Source organism: Stigmatopora argus, chromosome 16, assembly GCF_051989625.1.
Source record: "Stigmatopora argus isolate UIUO_Sarg chromosome 16, RoL_Sarg_1.0, whole genome shotgun sequence".
NCBI classification, from domain to species: Eukaryota; Metazoa; Chordata; class Actinopteri; order Syngnathiformes; family Syngnathidae; genus Stigmatopora; species Stigmatopora argus.
In genome coordinates, this window is record NC_135402.1 from 7,000,123 (window position 1) to 7,020,621 (window position 20,499).

The 20,499-nt window shown below is 39.7% G+C and overlaps 6 protein-coding genes, 1 non-coding gene and 1 pseudogene across 9 annotated transcripts; 3 read left to right on the forward strand and 5 right to left on the reverse strand.

Annotated features, from left to right (window-relative positions):
- Positions 1–3,754: 3,754 nt before the first annotated feature.
- LOC144091180 (cholesterol 7-desaturase nvd) lies at positions 3,755–9,425 on the reverse strand. The gene is made up of 7 exons (XM_077623292.1): positions 8,973–9,425; positions 7,275–7,463; positions 6,365–6,543; positions 6,122–6,247; positions 5,294–5,413; positions 4,878–5,054; positions 3,755–4,389 (listed from the first exon to the last, which is right to left on the reverse strand). Exons 1-7 carry the CDS (start codon positions 9,406–9,408, stop codon positions 4,228–4,230), a joined length of 1,389 nt encoding a protein of 462 aa, XP_077479418.1. The 5' UTR covers positions 9,409–9,425; the 3' UTR covers positions 3,755–4,227.
- Positions 9,426–11,131: 1,706 nt separating this feature from the next.
- Positions 11,132–13,230, reverse strand: LOC144091179 (uncharacterized). Of its 3 annotated transcripts, XM_077623289.1 has the most exons (3): positions 13,079–13,230; positions 12,822–12,946; positions 11,132–12,489 (listed from the first exon to the last, which is right to left on the reverse strand). In XM_077623289.1, exons 2-3 carry the CDS (start codon positions 12,910–12,912, stop codon positions 11,132–11,134), a joined length of 1,449 nt encoding a protein of 482 aa, XP_077479415.1. In that variant the 5' UTR covers positions 12,913–12,946; positions 13,079–13,230. The 3 variants fall into 3 exon arrangements, with proteins under 3 accessions (XP_077479415.1, XP_077479416.1, XP_077479414.1); XM_077623290.1 differs by lacking the exon at positions 12,822–12,946; XM_077623288.1 differs by having other exon boundaries at positions 12,822–13,230.
- Positions 13,231–13,906: 676 nt separating this feature from the next.
- On the forward strand, positions 13,907–14,526 carry LOC144091066 (histone H4). Its single transcript, XM_077623097.1, has one exon. The coding sequence runs from the start codon at positions 13,948–13,950 to the stop codon at positions 14,257–14,259; it is 312 nt and encodes a 103-aa protein (XP_077479223.1). The 5' UTR covers positions 13,907–13,947; the 3' UTR covers positions 14,260–14,526.
- Positions 14,527–15,098: 572 nt separating this feature from the next.
- LOC144090933 (histone H2B 1/2-like) lies at positions 15,099–15,671 on the forward strand. The gene has a single exon (XM_077622859.1). It carries the CDS (start codon positions 15,104–15,106, stop codon positions 15,476–15,478), a length of 375 nt encoding a protein of 124 aa, XP_077478985.1. The 5' UTR covers positions 15,099–15,103; the 3' UTR covers positions 15,479–15,671.
- Positions 15,672–15,727: 56 nt separating this feature from the next.
- Positions 15,728–16,801, reverse strand: LOC144091142 (histone H2A-like). Its single transcript, XM_077623216.1, has one exon. It carries the CDS (start codon positions 16,663–16,665, stop codon positions 16,279–16,281), a length of 387 nt encoding a protein of 128 aa, XP_077479342.1. The 5' UTR covers positions 16,666–16,801; the 3' UTR covers positions 15,728–16,278.
- A 182-nt stretch (positions 16,802–16,983) lies between these two features.
- LOC144091141 (histone H1 pseudogene) lies at positions 16,984–17,974 on the reverse strand (annotated as a pseudogene).
- Positions 17,975–19,517: 1,543 nt separating this feature from the next.
- Positions 19,518–19,971, forward strand: LOC144091033 (histone H3). Its single transcript, XM_077623030.1, has one exon. The coding sequence runs from the start codon at positions 19,529–19,531 to the stop codon at positions 19,937–19,939; it is 411 nt and encodes a 136-aa protein (XP_077479156.1). The 5' UTR covers positions 19,518–19,528; the 3' UTR covers positions 19,940–19,971.
- A 452-nt stretch (positions 19,972–20,423) lies between these two features.
- On the reverse strand, positions 20,424–20,495 carry trnae-cuc (transfer RNA glutamic acid (anticodon CUC)). Its single transcript has one exon. It is a non-coding gene; the product is annotated as a tRNA-Glu (tRNA).
- Positions 20,496–20,499: the final 4 nt, after the last annotated feature.

Below are 20,499 nucleotides of genomic sequence, written 5' to 3' on the forward strand. Positions count from 1 at the left end.
ACCTAGTTGAAATTTGCGTGGTTTGGAATTTGAATGTTCATTCATTTTAGTATCAATACTTTTCGACAACCCTACTAAAGACAAAAAGATCATCGGCTTGTATATACAGTAAATATTCATAGTGTCTTTCCTGCCAAAAATTCCAACAACAAACAGCAGCCACTAAAAAGTTATTCACCAACTACTGGAATCTCTCGTTCTTTCTCTGTCTCTGAAAAAAAATGGAGCCTGAAACGATAGGACATTAATCAGTTAGTAAGTCAGTGCAATCCATCACTCCATCTGTTCACACACTTGCTAACCCACGCAACTTGTGTTCCATGTCATGAGCGACAGAAGGCAGGATTTGGAAGTGTTTAAACTCAGGTTCAAATAAATGTTAGCAACATCCTCCTTTTTACATACAGGAGGTGAATCAACTTCACCGTTACCTAGGAAACAAGCATCTCTCTCCCTCTCTCACAAACAAACTCCCACAAGCAGTCACCATTGTGTGAACATGTCAAACACACATTCGTTCTTTGACTTTAATTATTAACAGTCAAATGAATATTTTCACCACAAGGGGATTGAGTTTAGGGCCACGGAGGGCATATTAGGATTTTCACCAACGGCTGCCACTTCAAAACGCGTTTGAAAATCGGGTCGGTATAGGAATCATCAAACAGTGTGCTGAATTATAAATCAGTCAACACACTGCTGTCCTGTGGTGTTGGAGGCAGCTGATGAATTAACCACGAGAATGAACAAATCATCCTTCATCATCAGCAGCTTTGGAGATCACCGTTTGTCTTATTTTGTTTCTAGTGACAATTTCAGCACATGAACTCTTTCTGTCATTTATTAATACTTATCTAACACAAGCAATAATAGCAATGATAATAGCTACATACCTGTCAACCTCTGCCGATAACTGCCCTTATAAATGATTATGATTCCCCTTACAAACCCCCAAAAAACCTTACAAACACCGTACGAGTCGTACGGTGTTTGTAAGGTTTTTTGGGGGTTTGTAAGGGGAATCATAATCATTTATAAGGGCAGTTATCGGCAGAGGTTGACAGGTATGTAGCTATTATTATTAACGAAACAGTGAAAGCACAAATGATGTACATTTTACCTTTGTTTCCACCAAGTGTGGTCAGGTTTGGCACAATTTGGTACAGGGTTTGAAAGTGTCAGGACAGCAGGAGGCTTTGAGTGAGGGTGAAATACTGATCAATAATACTGACCCAGCCCACTCTGTGGCAATTACATAAGTTTGCTATGAGTTATAAAACCCTATAAAAAAAAAAACTCTCCCACTCAGTTAGACCGAGGCAGTCAATAAGCACAAAGTGCTGAGCAGGCCGCAGTCGTGCGTTTGAATTTTAGTACACAAAAATGCACTCATATCATCAGAGGACTTTAGTGACACACTCGCAAGTGTCTGGCAAAACCATACAAAAACACAATGAGAGAATTATATTTAAGATACGAGATGGAATGCGATATAACGTTACAGCTTTTGGTTCTGACTGGAGTTTTTGACTTTTCAAGAATCAAAGTCCAAATGACCACGTTGAAAACCCTGCAGGTTATAAATCTGTTCATTTTTTTAAATTATTATAAATTAAATATATGATAGCTGTCATGTTCTACTGCCTACGATGACGTGTCTTTTCAGCAGCTGATTAAGCCAATGAGAGGGGGGCAGTATCAACACACCTGCAGTAGACTGAGGTGTGTTGATGCCGCCTCCGTCTCATTGGCTTAATCAGCTGCTTAAATCGTAGGCCAGACCTGGGCAATTAATTCCACAAAGGGCCACAGCGGGTGCAGGTTTTCGTTCCAACCAATAAGAGGAAACCTTTCCACCAATCTGGTATCTTAGAAATGCAATCAGTGGATTGCAGTCAGGTGCTTCTTGTTTCAGCAGAAATCTAATTGTAGTTAAACTCTCTGTGCTGGATCGGCTGGAACAAAAACCTATTGATTTACTACATATTGTGGTTGGATACAATTCTGAAAAATGACTATAGTACAATTGTAAGAAACTAGTGCCATGTTAGCACTGCAAATCTAATATCATTTATCAATGTTATAAAAGACAAAAATAGCCACTATGCCGTTGCTATGGCAATGCAGGCATACTTTTTTTCATGACTTAGATCACCACATAACATATCCACATTTTTTTTCCTCATGATTTTTTCAATTCAATTCACACAATTGTACGTCTCACAGTGTTAATGAGCTATCAAGGAGTGATGCGAAGATGCCCCCAAATTAATAACGACTGACAGAAAATCTAAAATAGGACCCAGGATTAGACAAAATCTGTTTAGGAATTCCATTTTTTTATGTGTTTATTCCTTTTTTTGACAATTATCATCTTGTATCATGAAAGAAGACTGCAATTCATAAAAATAATACATAGTAATTGCAATGTTTACATAAAATTACATTAAAAAAATACTATTTTTCTTTTTAGTGGCTATATTGTTTTATTTTTCCATTGTGCAGGTGTCTTTTAACCTTGTATTTAATCCAACATGCTGCAAATTGAAAAGGCCTCAATGTGCAAAACATGCTAATGTAGTTAAAACATAAAGCTTGACATTTAAACGCTTCAAACCTCTTTGCATGCTTCCAGGCTCCATGTAAAAATGCCTGCGCTGCTTGTAAACAATGTGTATTTCACATTACTAAATATGAATGCGACACTGGGACGTCCATTAAGGATTCTCGGCCCCGACATGCAGCCCATGTTATCCGATCAAGAGGGAAAGTGCAAAGCAGGCTTTCATATTCGCCCACACTGCTATGAACGAAGTTGATTCATTTTTTAAATGAATTCTTCTGAGTCAACGTCAAACTGATGTCCTCCTTTCTGATGTGTTTCTCATGTTAAGCTCACATAAATCATAGATGTTTCAAACCCAGCCGTACGAGCCTCTTCTCGAACCATGCTAAGTTCTCACGTGTTCAACTCAATTGTTGTGGATGTCAGGTTTCAGCTACATTTGTTAGGACAAACAGTGGCGGTTGACACCTATCGATTTTTACTAATCAATAGATGTGTCAAATTAAACAGTCCTGTTAGCTCAGAGGCAGGAGGACATTGTGCTAATTTTGTCCCTGAGAAACAGCTATGCAAATTGAAACAACCTTTTTAAAAGGTTCTTCTTGGTCAAATAACAAACCAGAATTATTTTCAGGCATTCATTAAAGATGTATGGTGTCCTTCCAGAATACCATGTATTCTTTTTTTAACCTGCCGAACTAACTTTTTGCACAGACTCATGTTTTTTTTATTTATGTTTTATTTTTTGTGGTTTGTGCCTATATCTGTAAAAGCTAAAAGATACATGAGTCAATTCCAATGACAGATATCATTGCAAAGAGGCGCATGCTGCAATATGTGACTCCTCCTGCAGGCCTACTATGGGAATGAAATAGTCTGGACAGAATGAGTATAGAAATGCTGGAACCCAGGAAGATGATGCTGATTTTTCCGTGCCAATCAAATGGCTGGTCGCTGCAGATGGGACTCTTGTGACAATTTGTGCGTTAACGTTCCTTCTGACACTACGCCACAGTGAAGATAATTCCTGTCTGGCAAGTCTTGCATATAGCAACAGATGTTGCATGTCTTTTTGGTCAGTACATCTGTCATCATTTGCCGCCCGCTTTGCCTTTCTCCCGACAGCTGTTCTCACGTCAGAATACGATTGATTTAATTTAACCTCTCAGCTTCTCTCAAATAGACGTCTACTTATTCAAGGAATTTTATTGACATATCCTCACCATTTTCACATAACATGACATGAAATACACCACATTTTAACGACATCTAACCATTATCAGGATATTCACTCTGTGGTATAACATAATATAAAAAAGAAATGACACAAACCACACATACACTTTCATTTTGGTGCTAAAAAAGCAGTCTTTTTCTTTTTCTCAATTTTTTCCTAACTTAATTTAGCAGTCATCGTGGACAGGTAAAACGAGATGAATAAATATATTCAGAACTCTACTTTCTTATCCTTTGCACCTTTTTCATAGTTTTACAAATATTCAACATGCCACAGGATTTACTGGGACTCCTAACTAATAAAAAACACTATAATTGGATATATTTGTGTCCTATATAGACATAAATGAAGTGAATATAGGGGAATTAGACAAATACTGCAAAAATTTGCAATAGTAATTGTTTAAAAACATAACAAATGAAGGTTAAAATTCTAAAGTGTCACGCTGGAACTGGAACTGAGGACTGTTCTCACTGTAAAATTGACTGTACCAGCGTCTGTGTTTCTGGATAGTTGAATCTTCCTTCACAAGGAGAGGCTTAAGGACGTACGTTTTATTGTTCCACACCATCACGTCTCGCTCAAACTAGGCACAAAATGACAAGGCATAAAAAAAGATTAGATTTATTATTATCAATTTTGCAATCTGATGAACAAATATGAATTAGTTTAGCCAATATGTTAAATCTCTCTGGCAGGCACGGTATAAAATAGCCTACAAAATCTTCTGTGTGTTGAATTACAAACAATTTAATACATGCAGTGACCTGAAAACTGAGGTCTCCATTGTGAAATCTATGAACGGTTAAAAGTTCAAACAATTTTGTCCAAATAAATACAGAAAAAAACTAGTTAGCGCCTTCATTCTAATAGATACTTTCTGTTCCCCCAACTCTCATTCTTTTTTTTAATCAAGGTATCGTAGTCCGATCCAGAAATTAATTAAGAAATGAAAGAAAATTAAGAAAAATGTTTTTTATAAAATTAACATTTTGAGCAAAATTTTGACTGAAATGAGGTGATGTGGTTTATTTTGTCTTCCATGTCAAACAATAAAGAAAAATAGAGTTTTACCTGGATGGATTCTCCTTTCAAGATGAATTTGGGCACAAATGCTGGAATATTTGACTGATAGAAGATTCTGTGAGTGACACACTGCATAAGAGGTTCCAAGGGTGTCACGGTTTGTAGGATGATTCCACTGCCCAAAAAACTATGTTGGAAATGCAGAAACACGAGTCCTGGCCCCACCTGAAACAAATAAATATGCATTTAGTCTTCATTTAATGGTTTAGAAACATCAAAATGGGCAGTTATGTGCTTATTTGAGGTATTTCTCAGCTTTTCACTCTAGCGTGGAGCAGCATTTGTACGTATGCTTAAAATAGATTACCCAAGACAGCTCATATATGGGTCACCACGCTTTTTAGAATGACCCTGCTATTAGAAGCAAGGAGTCTATGAAGATGAATTATCGATTTGCCATTTACCTGTCTAGCAACAACATGGAGATCAAGTATAGGCCAGTGGATTCCATATACATACAGGGAATGTTTCAACAACATTTGAGAACAATGACTGTTGGGGGAGGACTCGGGTTCCCACTGAGCCTTAAATGAAAAAAAAAACAAAGAATTACAGACATATATAATTCAAAACACAGATTATCAGGCGACAATAAAAAAAAATCTGATTTTAGAGTTCCCAGGTGTCTTATTACACCTGAAAAATCAAAATCAAAATCAAATCAAAAGCCTTTATTTTCATCATACACAGCTTTGTATAACGAAATTGGTGGTGTACTCCACAAAGTGAGTTTTCCCAGTAAAAAAAAACATAAGTACCGTATTTTCACGACTATAAGGTGCACTTAAAAGTCTTAAATTTTCTCCAAAATAGACAAGGCGCCTTATAATCCAGTGTACTTTATATTTGGAAAAAAAATTCAAATGTGTTATGGATGAACTCTTTCTGTCATTTATTAATACTTATCTAACACAAGCAATAATAGCAATGATAATAGCTATTATTATTAACAAAACAGTGAAATAACAATTGATGTACACATTTGACCCTTCTTTTTTTAAATCAGTGTGTTTTTAAAATGTGTTATTCATTGAGGGTGCGCCTTATAATGTGGTGCGCCTTATAGTCGTGAAAATACGGTAATATAAAAAATATAAAAAGTCACAAAATGTGAATGTAATGGCACAATATTCTCTGGAATCAAACTCTCATCATTTAAGATTGCTTGGAAGGCTTACTCAGAGGCCGGGAGATAGCAAAAGGTCAGTTACAGCAACTAAATATAAACCTACTTTCCAGTCATGTTGCACAAACTGCCAGGTTTGGTTTTTGGTGTAGCGCAGATCCACTCCGCTGACGAGCCCTGGCGTGTGCAAGTGAGTCAGGTGAAAGAGGTCTGCTGCATTTTCTGGAATTTCCTGCAAAGTGACATGACCTCTGAGTCACGCATCATCCCATTTTCCTCTGTATGATTAAATGTAAAACGCGTGCTTGTGCATGTTCTGATGGGGTTTGTTCGGAAGTGCCTGCAGTACCTGTATGTGAGCGTTGACATAATGTTCGGTTCTTCCACGAGAAACCCACTCTCCCTTGGAAATCTCCTCCTGTTCTGGCACAGTCCAGTGAGGGTCTTCTCCATCACAGTGAAACCAAACCAAGATCTGGCTATTAACTTCACAGCTGTGCCAGACGGCCACCTTAGCAAAATCTGGCACTACAAGGTAAAAAAAAAACACAGCAAACGTCAGAAAGTCGCATAACAAAGACTTCCTTCATTTGTGTAAATCTCTCAATTTAGGCTAATATTTTTGAGAAGTAGCCAATTTTGTAGTGAGCAGCCATTTATAAAGTCATTTAGCAAATCAAATACGAGTGTTTCAGATAGTCGGCAAAGCTCGTGACACCCCAAAAAAATTGTAAGCTATTGCGAGAGCAAAGTTGTTCACATGCTAGTTGTAGTAGTTAATACTTTTGCTTTACAGCACGTGTCAAAGTGGCGGCCCGGGGGCCAAATCTGGCCCGCCGCATCATTTTGTGTGGCCCGGGAAAGTAAATCATGAGTGCCGACTTTCTGTTTTAGGATCAAATTAAAATGAAGAGTATAGATGTATATTAAATTTCCTGATTTTCCCCCTTTTAAATCAACAATTGTAATTTTTTAATCCATTTTTTTCTGTGTTTTTAGTTCCAAAATAATTTTGTAAAATCTAAAAATATATTTAAAAAAAGCTCAAATAAACATTGTTTTAGATCTATAAAAAACGGAATATTCAGGGATTTTAATCCAGTTCTTTTAATCCATTTCTAAAAAAAATCTAAATATTATATCTAAAATGGTCCGGCCCACGAGAAATCAAGTTGACGTTAAAGCGGCCCGCGAACCAACCCAAGTCTGACACCCTTGCTTTACAGGGTTATGATTTACTTTTAACTAATGGTTTATACCTTTTTCAGCATAGGGAATCCATGCACATTTTCCACTGTCACCCTGAAACTGCCATCCATGGAATGGGCATTCAATGCAGTTTCCCACCACACGTCCTCCAACAGCAAGGTTGGCCCCCATGTGTGGGCAATAGGCATCCAACACATGTGCCTTCCCATCCTCTCCTCGAAATGCTACCAGATTTACTCCTGGAAAAGAAATAAGAACAATTATTTAATCAATAAACCATTTACTCCCGGTTAGTTCAACAATATCATTTCTTAGAATGGATGAGAAAGCCAAAGCAGCTGGAAAAAAATATACAAAAGAACTTAATATGAAGAAAATAAAAGCAGTCATTTCATTGAAAAAGGGTACAATTCACTCAATGGCTGGAATTGATGGTGATAGCCATCCAATCATGAAATATATCACCCTCCTGTTTCAAATATATTGCCATCAATGCCAATTAATGAGTTGATGAGTGCCCTGTATTGACGTGGCGAACAAGATTGCTGAATTCTGAACAGGATAACATATCAAGAAAAGCTGAGATTGAAGGATCAGAACATGCAATTCCAATTATTGGTAGGCAGCCACAAGCTAGCACCTGCTACCGGAGTGGAACCCAGAAGCAGGAAGCAGGCAAGGAGAAAAATATAACTACAAAATAACCTTGCAAATAATGAAAAGTGGGCATTTTTTGTTAAATACAAATTTAACGGGGGAGACGCACACCGACAAAAGGCAAAAAAACACGAGAGTTTAAATACACAGACAGGGGTTGATGACAATAATGAACACCTGGGTCACACAAGGGAAGGAGAGGCAGAAAGGACACAGCAGGTGAAACTTCAAGATGGAAATCTAAAAGTAGTAAAGATTGTGCCTGACCGTTGAAATTTGATCAGTAGACGAAAAATAGATGGACTTTGCAATAGCTCAATGACTTTGGACAAGCAAAAATAAACACGGTGAGATTTCAAATGACTAAAGCAGGACTGACAAGTCAACTAATTATGGCTGTCGTACTTCTATGGAACCACTTCCAAAACAATTCTGTGCATGCTGTTAGCAAATCGCACCCACGCAATGAGTCATTTCACGTGTACTGCAGGAGGTATCCATTTAAATCATCAACTTTATGTTCACCCAGGCAGAGCATTTGACGGGGTGAAATAAATGAGTACTGTCAGGTGCAATACTTTGTAGGATGAATCATAATTTGGCCATAGATAAAGCAGAGTTTCTAAAAAATAAAACACTTTTCCACATATTTCCAATAGAAGTCAAATGCTACATCTTCAGCGGTGAATGAGTTTTAATTGGAGGTTTCAATTGACTTGAAATGAAAAAAAAACTGAAGCAAAATGTTTAAAAAATAAATCAGGATTTTCATGTTGCCCCTCCCACTTCGGACCATTTCTCCTCCCCCTTCTATATGCAAATGGTAATTAATGGTGACATGATTCTTGCTATAACTCAAAAGATTCAGGACTCACTTATTCTCAATCTACATGCACGTTTTCAGCACAAATATATTTCACGTATTCATAGAAACAAATCATCAAAATGACTAAAATGCCCCTTTTAAGTTGAAATATATTGGAAAACATGACTTTTTAACAAAACATTGTGTAGCCTATAGAATCAGCATCAGATTTCCTGATTGAATCTTTCTTGGTGAACAAGTATAACATCAATGCAACGCCACCTACCAACCATGGTGACATCTTTGACTTCACCGATCTTCAGCATGTGTGAATCGAGAACTCGGAACCAGCCGTTCGGGTAGATCGGGGGCAGGTCTCCGATTTTCTTGCGCCGCCGCACTTCGTTTGCAGTCCTCGATTTGGAGCAACCGTCCTTCGCGATGTAGCCAACATCCTCGGGTAACTTGATCAGCTCTAGTGGGCTGAATAACAACTTGTACGTAAAGGTAAAAAAGATGAGGAAAACACAGGAGATGATGAAAAGTTCAACGTGGGCTTGAGCCACGTGCGACACTGTGTCTTCCCATGTAGAGAGGTCTATGCCCGATAGCTGACCCCATGGTTCTTTGGTCTTTAAGAGAATGGTTGCACATAGCGCCAGGCCGGCCACGCCAACTGCTCCCTGAAGATGATGTTTGCCCATTGAACTAGTCTGCAGCATTGCGATCGTTATTTGACCACACCTTTGAGTTATGCTACCCGGCGCGCAGCAGCGAGGTGGATTTTGTTTCCTGCTCCCTCCCTTAAACACACCCTGAGAGTTACCAAAGAGATAATTCAGTTTCCAAAGAACATGATCAAGAATTTCCAAAGATCTGGAACCAATGTCAGTCTTTTCGTGCTTAAAAAAAACTTTTAATATTATTTCTTATACTAATAGAATTTTTTATATTGTTTTAACATAGTTATAAATTAACACAATTAGAATACAAACTAATTTAATGAAATAAAATTGAACAATCATGGCCCCAACACTCTAAAGTGGATTTTTTTCATAGTTTTTAATCGTTGTATGCCATTGACAGCGATAGAGTCCAATTTATTTTAACTGGGATGACTGGCTGTGAATGTTTATTTTGCAGTGCCATTGGCGGTCCAATTTATTTTGACTGGGAGGGGCAATTGGACATCCAGCGCCATCAATGGAACTGAATGAGTTATATGAGTTGCAAATGTATACGAAATAAGCATTTTGCGGAGTAAACCAGTTCCCCGTGGCCCACTGATTTTGACATAAGTAGTTTTCTGCAGATGTATGTTAGTTTTTGTTTTATCTCCGCCATGGGTTGCCATGTCAAAGAGTTCTGATTCAAGCCAAACATTTTATAATAGACTTTCGTTTCTTTGTCTTGAATGCAGTGTTGTCCAAAGATGCCTGGCAACGCCCAGAGTGAACTCTGTCACCACAACACTCAATTCCATTGTCTACAGAAATATTTAAACAATCACAATCAAATCAGGTCCTGTAAAAACAATGTCATTAAAGGATTTTCCCTACAGCAGGGGTGTCAAACCGGTCCTCAAAGGGCCGTAGTAGGTGCAGGTTTTCATTCCAACTCAACAAGAGGATACCTTTTGCAAGTGTAATCAGTTACTTAAAGTCAGGTGTTACTTATTTTGGAAGACACCTGATTGGTTAAAATGTCGGCACTGAATCGGTTGGAACAAAGACCAGGACCCTCGGCGGAATCGGTTTGGGACCCATGCCCTACAGCTAGTTTTAATACCGCATGTGGCGCTCAAAACTGCTTATTTGGAAATATGAGATCATTAAATTCATTAAAAGTGGTGCATGTGTCTGTTGTCACAAGTGACTCTCATTCTCAAGAAATACGTTTTAAACTATAGTCATAACGAAGCAGAATTTCCATTCATTCATCTTCTATACCACACATCCTCGAAAGGCTTGTGGGGGTGGGTTGCTGGCACCTAACCCAATTGACTTCGTGCGAAAGGCAAATTACACCCTAGACTAGTCAGCCGTAGGGCACACTGAAGCAATATGCGTTCCCATCAATTTTGAAGCTTAAATTACTAGAACTTCCCAGAATATAATGTACAGTATTTTGGTTTTATACGATAGAAAAGGCTAAATAAAGGCAAACAGTAATATAAATAGTTGTTTTTTCCCTCATTTTATTCAAGATCACAAGCAGTTTTCCACCTTATGTGAAGAAGTCAAATTCAAGCAACTATTTTCTCAGTTGATATGCACATAGCATTGGACAAAACAAAATAATGCTGGTTACTAGATGTAATCAAAAAGTAAATCAAAGTAAGAATTGCAAATATTTTAACATGACTTCAAATTTAAGTTTTAACTTTACTCTCTGGTGTGCATTCTTAAGTTCTTAAGTCCATTTTGATGGACTCTTTGACTGCAATCAGGCAAAAGTTTTCTCAGCAACGTGTGTTCTTGTGTGTACTTCTAAACTTCTTTTATGAGAGAAAATTCGGCCACAAACTGCACAGGTAAAATGTTTCTCTACTGTGTGAGTTATTGCGTGCCTTTTTAAGGTTCCACTTTGGGAGAATCTTTGACCACAAATGGTGCAGGCGAAAGGTTTCTCCCCAGTGTGTGTTCTAGTATGTATTTTTAAGCTTTCCTTTTTAGAGAATTTTTGACCACACTCTGAGCACAAAAAAGGTTTCTCTCCAGTGTGCTTTCTTGTGTGCATTTTTAAGCTTCCCTTTTGTGTGAATCTTTGACCACAAACGTTGCAGAGAAAAGGTTTCCCCCCTGTGTGTGTCCGGGTGTGTACGGTTAAGCTTCCCTTCACTGAGAATCTTTGACTACAATAAGAGCAGGCAAAAGGTTTTTCCCCAGTGTGCATTCTTGTGTGTATCTTTAAGCTTCCCTTTTGTGAGAATCTTTGACCACAATCTGAACAGGCAAAAGGTTTCTCTCCGGTGTGCGTCCTTGTGTGTATTTTTAAGCTTCCATTTTCGGAGAATCTTTGTCCACAAACGGAGCAGCAAAAGGGTTTCTCACCTGTGTGTGTTCTTAGATGTGCTTTTAAGTTCCCATTGATGAAAAATCTTTGGTCGCAAAGTGGGCAGGCAAATTTTTTCTCCCCAGTGTGTCTTTTTGAGTGTAATTTCAAATATCTTTTATCGGAGAATTTTTTACTGCAAACTGAGCAGACAAAAGGTTTCTTGCCAGTGTGCACGCTTGTGTGGGATTTTAAGTTCCCTTTATGCGCGAATCTTTGACCGCACACGGAACAAGAAAAAGATTTCTCACCAGTGTGGCTGATCATGTGAATTTTCAAGCTAGATTTGCAACTCAGTCTTTTCCCACAATGAGAGCATTTCCATTTCTTTTGGTTCTCAGTGTAACATGTCATTTCACCTCCAGATTGTTCCTCGTCATCATCAGTGTGAGGAGAATGTGGCTCTGTGTCGTCATTGTCTGATAGTGGCGCTAAGAGGCCATCTTCTTGTGATCCCCCACAGTGATCTTGATCACCTTCTTGTATTACAGGTTGACTTGAGCTGCTACTCACCTCATTTTGTCCATCTCCATCTAGCAACTTTGTGACAATCTCCTCCATGTCTTCCTCCTTGATGAATGGAAGCGTTGGCTCTTCATCTTTGATGTAGAGGGGCAGTGGCTCATCTTCCTCCTTAATATAGTAAGTTTCCACCTCCTCTTCTTTAATGTGGGGGGCGTTCTCATCCTCCACTTCCTGTTTAATGATGAAATCTGGCTCTCGCTGCTCAGCACAGAGATTATTCATACCTACAAATCACAAAAAGACAAACACATATGGCTCAAATCTCATTTATTAGCAACATCCGGTTCTTACGCTTTAATAGTTTACGTCATATTTGATTGACGTGTTTGGCGGATATTTGAAACAATCAATCTAATCTGGCGTGGCTATATTTTTGCTAGTCACAACTTTTTGAAGCAATTGTGTAAAAAAATCCTTACAATAACTGTCCTATTAAATTGTTGCGAAAGGAAAAGTACCAATTTTAAAACAAAGTTGCAAGATACGACTACATTCTCAGACACACATCACCTCACATTTATTCTGATATTTCCTAGGCTGGTAAGAATGGACAAACCTGCTCTCTGAAAGCAAATAAATGGCTGCGTTTTGGAAACAGCGTCGAGTTGTTGCTCCTCCTCTGCACCACAAAGTTCCTGCTCGTGCATTCCGATAGTTGTTGTTGTTCACAATCTCCTTGGCCTGAACGTGATCATAAATGCCTTTTTGTATATTCGGCAACTCAGATATGCTAAGCAGGCCCATGAGCTTATACATTCACCGATACGTCTACAAGTGGAAACGAACAACCCAAGGGAACAAATGTTTTTTCACCTTGAAAATATTGCTGGCTTTCCCGTATCTGGGCCTCGGAATGTTAAAGACGGTCATGTAAAAAAATGTAGTGAAGCTTTCCTTTTTTAATGGCAGACTGCATTGCTAGGTGCCACTAGTATGCCGCTGCGCATGCGCAGTGAGTCTTCTTCGTGTGCGGATTTACGACTGTGGTTAAGAAATATTACCGCCACTTAAAGGTGGAAATTTGCAACACTACTGTCAAGTTCTAAATTCCTGTCAATTCCTTGACCCAACTTTAAAAGGCCTTTCGATGCAAGAGCAACTCAAATCTTCGTTTTTTGTACTGTTTATTGTAGTTTGATAACCTAAACACAGGAAGAGCTTGCGTTGTTTTAATCGGTACTAGCAATCACAGTATCTTAAAATAAAACAAGTCATCACAGTATAAACTAAGTTTATTAAACACACATGTACCAATAGATACATATAGATGCTCATTAAACTCTCGTGCTAGCCTGTCGGCGATATAGCCGTGCTTTGCTTCTAACAGGAAGTTTGGTGAATTGTTGAGTTGTGTTGTTACTGGTGACTGCCCCCTGCAGGCCTGAAGAGTATTGCTTGCATATCTTCAAAGTAGAATCTTTGTCCCTCTATTTGACGTGACACCTACAAATGTTTTATCACGAGTTCTATTACCTTTAAACATGAGGAAAAAATGTCTCCATTGGGCTAATTGTGTGACGTTGATAATGCTTTTAAAATAATAGAATGTAGATTTCCGTTTGGAAGGCTGCGTGAAGCCCCACCCCCTTCCACATGCTCTCGTTTAGGTCCGCTTACTTGCTATAAGAATAGCAGTCCCACTCACTTGAAAGCATCAAGCTTTGAACTAAACTACTATCGAAATGTCTGGTAGAGGAAAAGGCGGTAAGGGATTGGGCAAAGGAGGCGCCAAGCGTCATCGCAAAGTTCTCCGGGACAACATCCAGGGCATTACCAAGCCCGCTATCCGCCGTTTGGCTCGCCGTGGCGGAGTCAAGCGAATCTCTGGGCTGATCTACGAAGAGACTCGCGGTGTGCTGAAGGTTTTCCTTGAGAACGTGATCCGCGACGCGGTCACGTATACCGAGCACGCCAAGAGGAAGACCGTTACAGCTATGGATGTGGTCTATGCTCTGAAGAGGCAAGGGCGCACTCTCTACGGCTTCGGCGGTTAGATTTCCATTGCGTTCAAGCAATACAAAGGCCCTTTTAAGGGCCACACACTTCATCTCAAACGAGCCTAATATTCTCATTACAATGCATTTCTATGTCTGATCACGGTTTGGGAGTTATGATTAAATGTAAGATTCATCAGACAATTCAAATAGAAGTCCTAGGTCAATCATTATATTGGAAACGTTTCATATTAGCCCCAATGATGTTTCTACTTTAATTTTGAGCATGGAAATAGATACAGAATAAAGCTTTGAACATGAAAAGGGCGAGCGTTGTGTTAGTATCTTTAAAGTATTACGTAAAGTGTTAATTATTAGAGCTGAAGGACACTTGTGTGGCAAATACCCTAAATTTAATTTATTTGAAAAATTTGGTTTTAGTTGTGCCCATACTGTGAATGCATTGTCCGCATTGCTATGAAAAGATTCATTTGAATTACTGGTTAATTCTGCACATTCATACTGACTATTGTCAATCCATATCACCAAATGCAGGGACAAAGGATACATTTAAACTATATTTTGGCCAAACAAATGTTACGGAAATATTTTGGCAACTACAGAACGAGTACACAAATGTCATTAGAATTTAGAACAAGGTTCAACTTTTGTTATTAATCACAAAGGGCTATCGAGTTGTGAACTGACCAACCGCCAAAATGTAGTCAACTGTCCTCTTTCAGGTCGGCAGAAGGCGTGCGATGAATATCAATGAACGCGCGTTTATCAAATGAATGGTGGTTAGCCAATCAGAAAGCCGCGCTGGCACAGTGTCCTTTGTCTGAGCTTCTTATAAAACACACGGGCCCCTACACGAAGAAACTCCAAATCATCTCGAAGCAAAATGCCTGAGCCATCTAAGCCAGCTCCCAAGAAGGGATCCAAGAAAGCCGTCGCCAAGAGCGTCAGCAAGACGGGAAAGAAAAGGAGGAGGACCAGGAAGGAGAGCTATGCTATCTACGTGTACAAGGTTTTGAAGCAGGTCCACCCCGATACCGGAATCTCATCCAAGGCCATGAGCATCATGAATTCTTTCGTGAACGACATCTTCGAACGTATCGCTTCCGAGGCCTCCCGTCTGGCTCATTACAACAAGCGCTCCACCATCACCTCCCGGGAGATCCAGACCGCCGTGCGTCTCCTGCTCCCCGGCGAGCTGGCAAAACACGCCGTGTCTGAGGGCACCAAGGCCGTCACTAAATACACCAGCTCCAAGTAAACTGCTCAGGCAGTACCACCACCCAACGGCTCTTTTAAGAGCCACTCACTTCATCATAAGAGTATAATTCGTTTATAAAATAGTTACTGGTCGTCAATTAAAAGTCTGGTCGACATTTTGAGTTCCATCACAGCATTTGAATGAGAAATCTCATTTTATGAACCGCTTTATCCTCGAGGGCTGCTTTAGCCTATCCCAGCTGATTCCAGGTCACTTATAAAAATCAAGTGAATGAAAACATCCCCAATGTGTAGTCATTCTATTTTATTCAATAGCAGAGTTTAGTAGTAGATTTTGAAGGCTGTTGTCCTCTCCAAAATAAGTTTTTTTCTTTGCAATTCCAGGCATACATTTTGTACACTTTTACATGCTGATTGATATAAATTAGGCCCCATGTTAAATATAAAAAAATACTACAAGAAACATTGTAAAGTCAAAAGTTCTCGGCATAAACAAATTATATTAATAAGTAAACACCATCTCCCTCAAACCTGAGTGAAGCCAAAGGACACTGTCGCATCTCTTTCGATATTAATACAATAGAAATTATGAAATGCATAGGTTGAGATTACTAAAAAGAAAACATTGAAATAAATGGGTAGTTGTTCAGAGGAAACACCGACATAAATTATTTTACTTCGTGTATCAAAATTACAATTCATGTGCTTAAACGTATATTAGTGCATAGTCATGCACGTGATTTTCTTTAGCTACTCGTGTTTGAGTTTAGAGGAGGTTATGCTCTCACAGATATGTGCGTGGCTCTTAAAAGAGCCGTTGTGGCGATTGAAGAATAAGATTTACTTGGACTTTGCAGTTTTCTCGGTCTTCTTGGGGAGAAGTACGGCCTGGATGTTGGGCAGCACACCGCCCTGAGCGATGGTCACCCTACCCAGGAGTTTGTTGAGTTCCTCGTCGTTGCGGACGGCGAGCTGCAAATGGCGAGGAATGATCCTGGTTTTCTTGTTGTCGCGAGCTGCGTTGCCGGCCAACTCCAGAATCTCAGCGGTCAGGTACTCAAGCACAGCGGCAAGATAGACCGGGGCTCCGGCACCGACACGCTCACCATAGTTGCCCTTGCGCAGTAGCCTGTGGACACGGCCGACCGGGAACTGCAGACCGGCACGAGAAGATCGTGTCTTGGCCTTAGCCCTAGCTTTGCCTCCGGTTTTGCCTCTTCCGCTCATTTTCTTTTTAATTTATTTTTGTATGTAGACTTGTCGGCGTATTGCGAGATGTCTGAGGCTTCCACTTGAACAGCGTACTTATAGTCACATTTGCTGGCCATTGATTGGCTAGTTTAAAAAGGGAAGCAGTTGTCCAATCAGCATGAGGGCTTTATCAGCGTGTGGTGCTTGTTATTAGTACTGCTTATTTTACAGCAACAGTGATTAAATTATTCCTATTTTTATCGCTTGGTTATTGTTTATCTATGATAAATGTGTTTGTGAACATTAATGACAACACTACTTGTTTGTAATTGACGTACAGATTAATTTCAATGGAAAACTCTGGCACGTAAAAGTTGATTTTGCCATTAATGGTGACAGACGTCTAATTTTATGGTATACGCTGAAAGTGATTTTTAATGCTCTATGATGTTTTCGTTAAACCTACAAGAAAATCAGTTTGTTTAACCTTTCGTTAACTTAGGTGCAATACATGTTATTCATGTAATAGTGTCTCTTATTGGCTGCCTTTTTAAGGAATTAAACTTCTTATTTATATTGATATTGGCTAGTACGGTTATGTATGTAGATCATGTGTAGAATATGTAAAGTATTTTTGCTCTTTGTAGATTATGTGGTGGCTCTTAAAAGAGCCTTTTGTGGGAAGAAGGGTTGAATTTACTTCTTCTTGGGTGCTGCCTTTTTCACCGTTTTGGGCTTAGCTACCCTCTTGGCAGGACTCTTCTTGGCGGCAGCTGCCTTCTTGGTCGCGGGGGCTTTTTTGGCCGGAGTCGCCTTCTTGGGGCTCTTGGCCACCTTCTTCACCGCTTTCTTGGGCGTGGTGGCCTTAGCGGGCTTCTTGGTGGACTTCTTTACCGCCGGTTTCTTGGTCGAAGCCGCTTTGGGCTTCTTGGTCGGAGTTGCCTTCTTGGCTGCGGGCTTCTTCGCCTTAGCGGGAGCTTTTTTGGCAACTTTAGCCACTTTAGCCACTGGAGCTTTCGCCTTACCTTCGGCTTTCTTGTTCATCTTGAAAGAGCCCGAAGCGCCGGTTCCCTTGGTCTGAACCAGTGTTCCTTTGGTCACCAGGCCGACGACGGCGGTCTTAACGCGGGACTTGTTCTTGTCCAAGTCGTAGCCGGAGGCAACCAATGCCTTCTTGAGCGCCGCGAGGGAAACGCCATTACGCTCTTTGGACGCGGCCACGGTTTCGACTATGAGCTCGCTGAGGGTAGGCCCGACCTTCTTCTTTGCGGTCTTGGTGTTCTTTTTCTTGGGTGCTTTCGCCGGGGCGGCGGGAGCTGGTGCTACTTCTGCCATGCTAGCTCGAAACTCGGAGGCTCTGAATGGAGAATTGACTCGCCCACAGCGAACACTGTACTTAAACGCAGCATGAGAACCGTGGAGAGTCAACCAGGCCCTTTGCTGCACAGCAAAGACAAAGAGTCCATACTTGTGTTTTCTCTGCACACTTTAAAAGATAAAAAATGACAATGTGAGCATTTTAAATTACTCAAATTTACTTCAATAGATAGAAAACTCGTGTATTTACACTTTCAACTTGGTTCAAACTCGTACAGCGTCACAATTTTCTTTGCAAAGCTTCTAAATGTTACCTCTTCCCTGGCATAAGGAGTACTCAATGAAGAAATCCCTTGCTCGTTTCCCCCAAAAAACTATTAAAAATAACTCAGAATTAGTGGTAAAGTATTTTAAAGATTAAATAACACATTCCCCTACTGATTTTCATTGCAAATATGTGTGTGGCGATGATTATTTTGGAACAAGACAATGTTTTCTGAGGGCAGCAAACACAGGTGATTACTGCTGCCATCTCATGACTCTCATCCCCTCCTTTTAAATGCAGTTTTATTATGTTTAAGTTTTGAAATGTTTGTCTAATTATAAATGGTTTTAACATAGCGGTTACAATACATTTCTCTATATGAACTCAAATTGAAATATTGTTGTTTATTGTCTAAAAGCGACCAAAGAAGGCCTGTTCATATTAGGAACATTTGTAAATGTGCACATATTTCACATCGTTTTACATGCTTGTTTCTGTCCCTTTGGATGAGCATGACAACTCCATGTAGAACAAATACCTTGACAATGTTTTAAGGAAACATTATAGCCATATAAAATATTTAGTGCAGCAGAGATTTCAACAAACCAACAAAAAAATCATAATTATTTGTTGCTCTGCTAGCCTTTAATTTATTCACTGTGATTAACAGCATAGTCATTAAATCTATTTCAACTAGGAAGGCTGGCATGGAGTAACCATGTTTCTTGGACGCGTATCGCTGTCAATAGCAAACAATTAGTTAATACTTAAATATAAAAATAAATAATCGATTCTGACCAGAGATTTGGCCCTAGGTATATACAGTATGTATAAATATAATATATAAAATACCAAGGCATTGACTAGATAAAACGAAATATAATTAAAATTAAATATACTGTTTTGAAAAAATACGTGGTTCTATGTTATTGTTTTTATAGTATATTATATTTTCCTTTCGATCTAACAACAGTTAAAACTGAACACCTTTTAGATGTATTTAAGTGATGGAAACGCGATAAAATCAGATTAGTGCGAAGTATTATGTGTTATATTCTGTGATAACCAAACCCTGAACGCGCCAGTATGTACGACGTCGTTCATATTTTGGCGGCCAGTTCGAATATGCTTTCCCCCCAATTGAAAATAAGCGTCAATCCGGTCCTCCAATCGGAATGTGGCGGTAAATCACCGGCCAATCAAAACACATTGGTGAGATCTCCCGCTACTGCGCTTAAGCCGACCACACGTTTAAAAGCGAGTCGCGAGTTCGCGTTTTCTCATACTTCTCCCAAGTAAAGGAAGAGTTAAGACGCCATGGCAAGAACCAAGCAAACAGCCCGTAAATCTACCGGCGGCAAAGCCCCCAGGAAGCAGCTGGCCACCAAAGCTGCCCGCAAAAGCGCCCCGGCCACCGGCGGCGTCAAGAAACCTCACCGCTACCGACCTGGCACCGTGGCTCTCCGCGAGATCCGTCGTTACCAGAAGTCCACAGAGCTCCTCATCCGCAAACTGCCCTTCCAGCGTCTGGTGAGGGAGATCGCCCAAGACTTCAAGACCGACCTTCGCTTCCAGAGCTCGGCTGTCATGGCCCTGCAGGAGGCTAGCGAAGCTTATCTCGTCGGCCTCTTTGAAGACACCAACTTGTGCGCCATCCACGCCAAGAGAGTCACCATCATGCCTAAAGACATCCAGCTGGCCCGTCGTATCCGTGGGGAGAGAGCTTAAACGTTCCCCCATCAACCACAAAGGCTCTTTTAAGAGCCACCACATATTAACAGAAAGAGGAATTCCTTTATTAGTTAGGAGCATTCTTTCATTAAACTTAGTTGTTTTAAAAGTACTGAGAGTTAAAATATTAACTCCTTAATAATGGAAAGCAATGATTGAGAACATTCAATAGTGACTGACGTAATTTTATTAATGATTAAATTGAATTCAGTATATGTATGTATATATATATATGCACACATACATTATACATTATACATATATACTACATTAATGTGAGCAATGACACTACATACAGTTATGTACAAATTCAAACTAATATTTTGGGGGTGATAAACAACTTTGACAAATGTGTTCGAACTATTAAGAACAAAACATGTTTAATGTCTCGATAATTTCAGGCAATTTAATGAATCAGCAATCCTATATTATCGGTCCTTAAAGTTACAATTTTGAATTTTTTTGAGCGATGAAAAGGGTGTTCCCTGACCGGGAATCGAACCCGGGCCGCGGCGGTGAGAGCGCCGAATCCTAGCCACTAGACCACCAGGGATGTT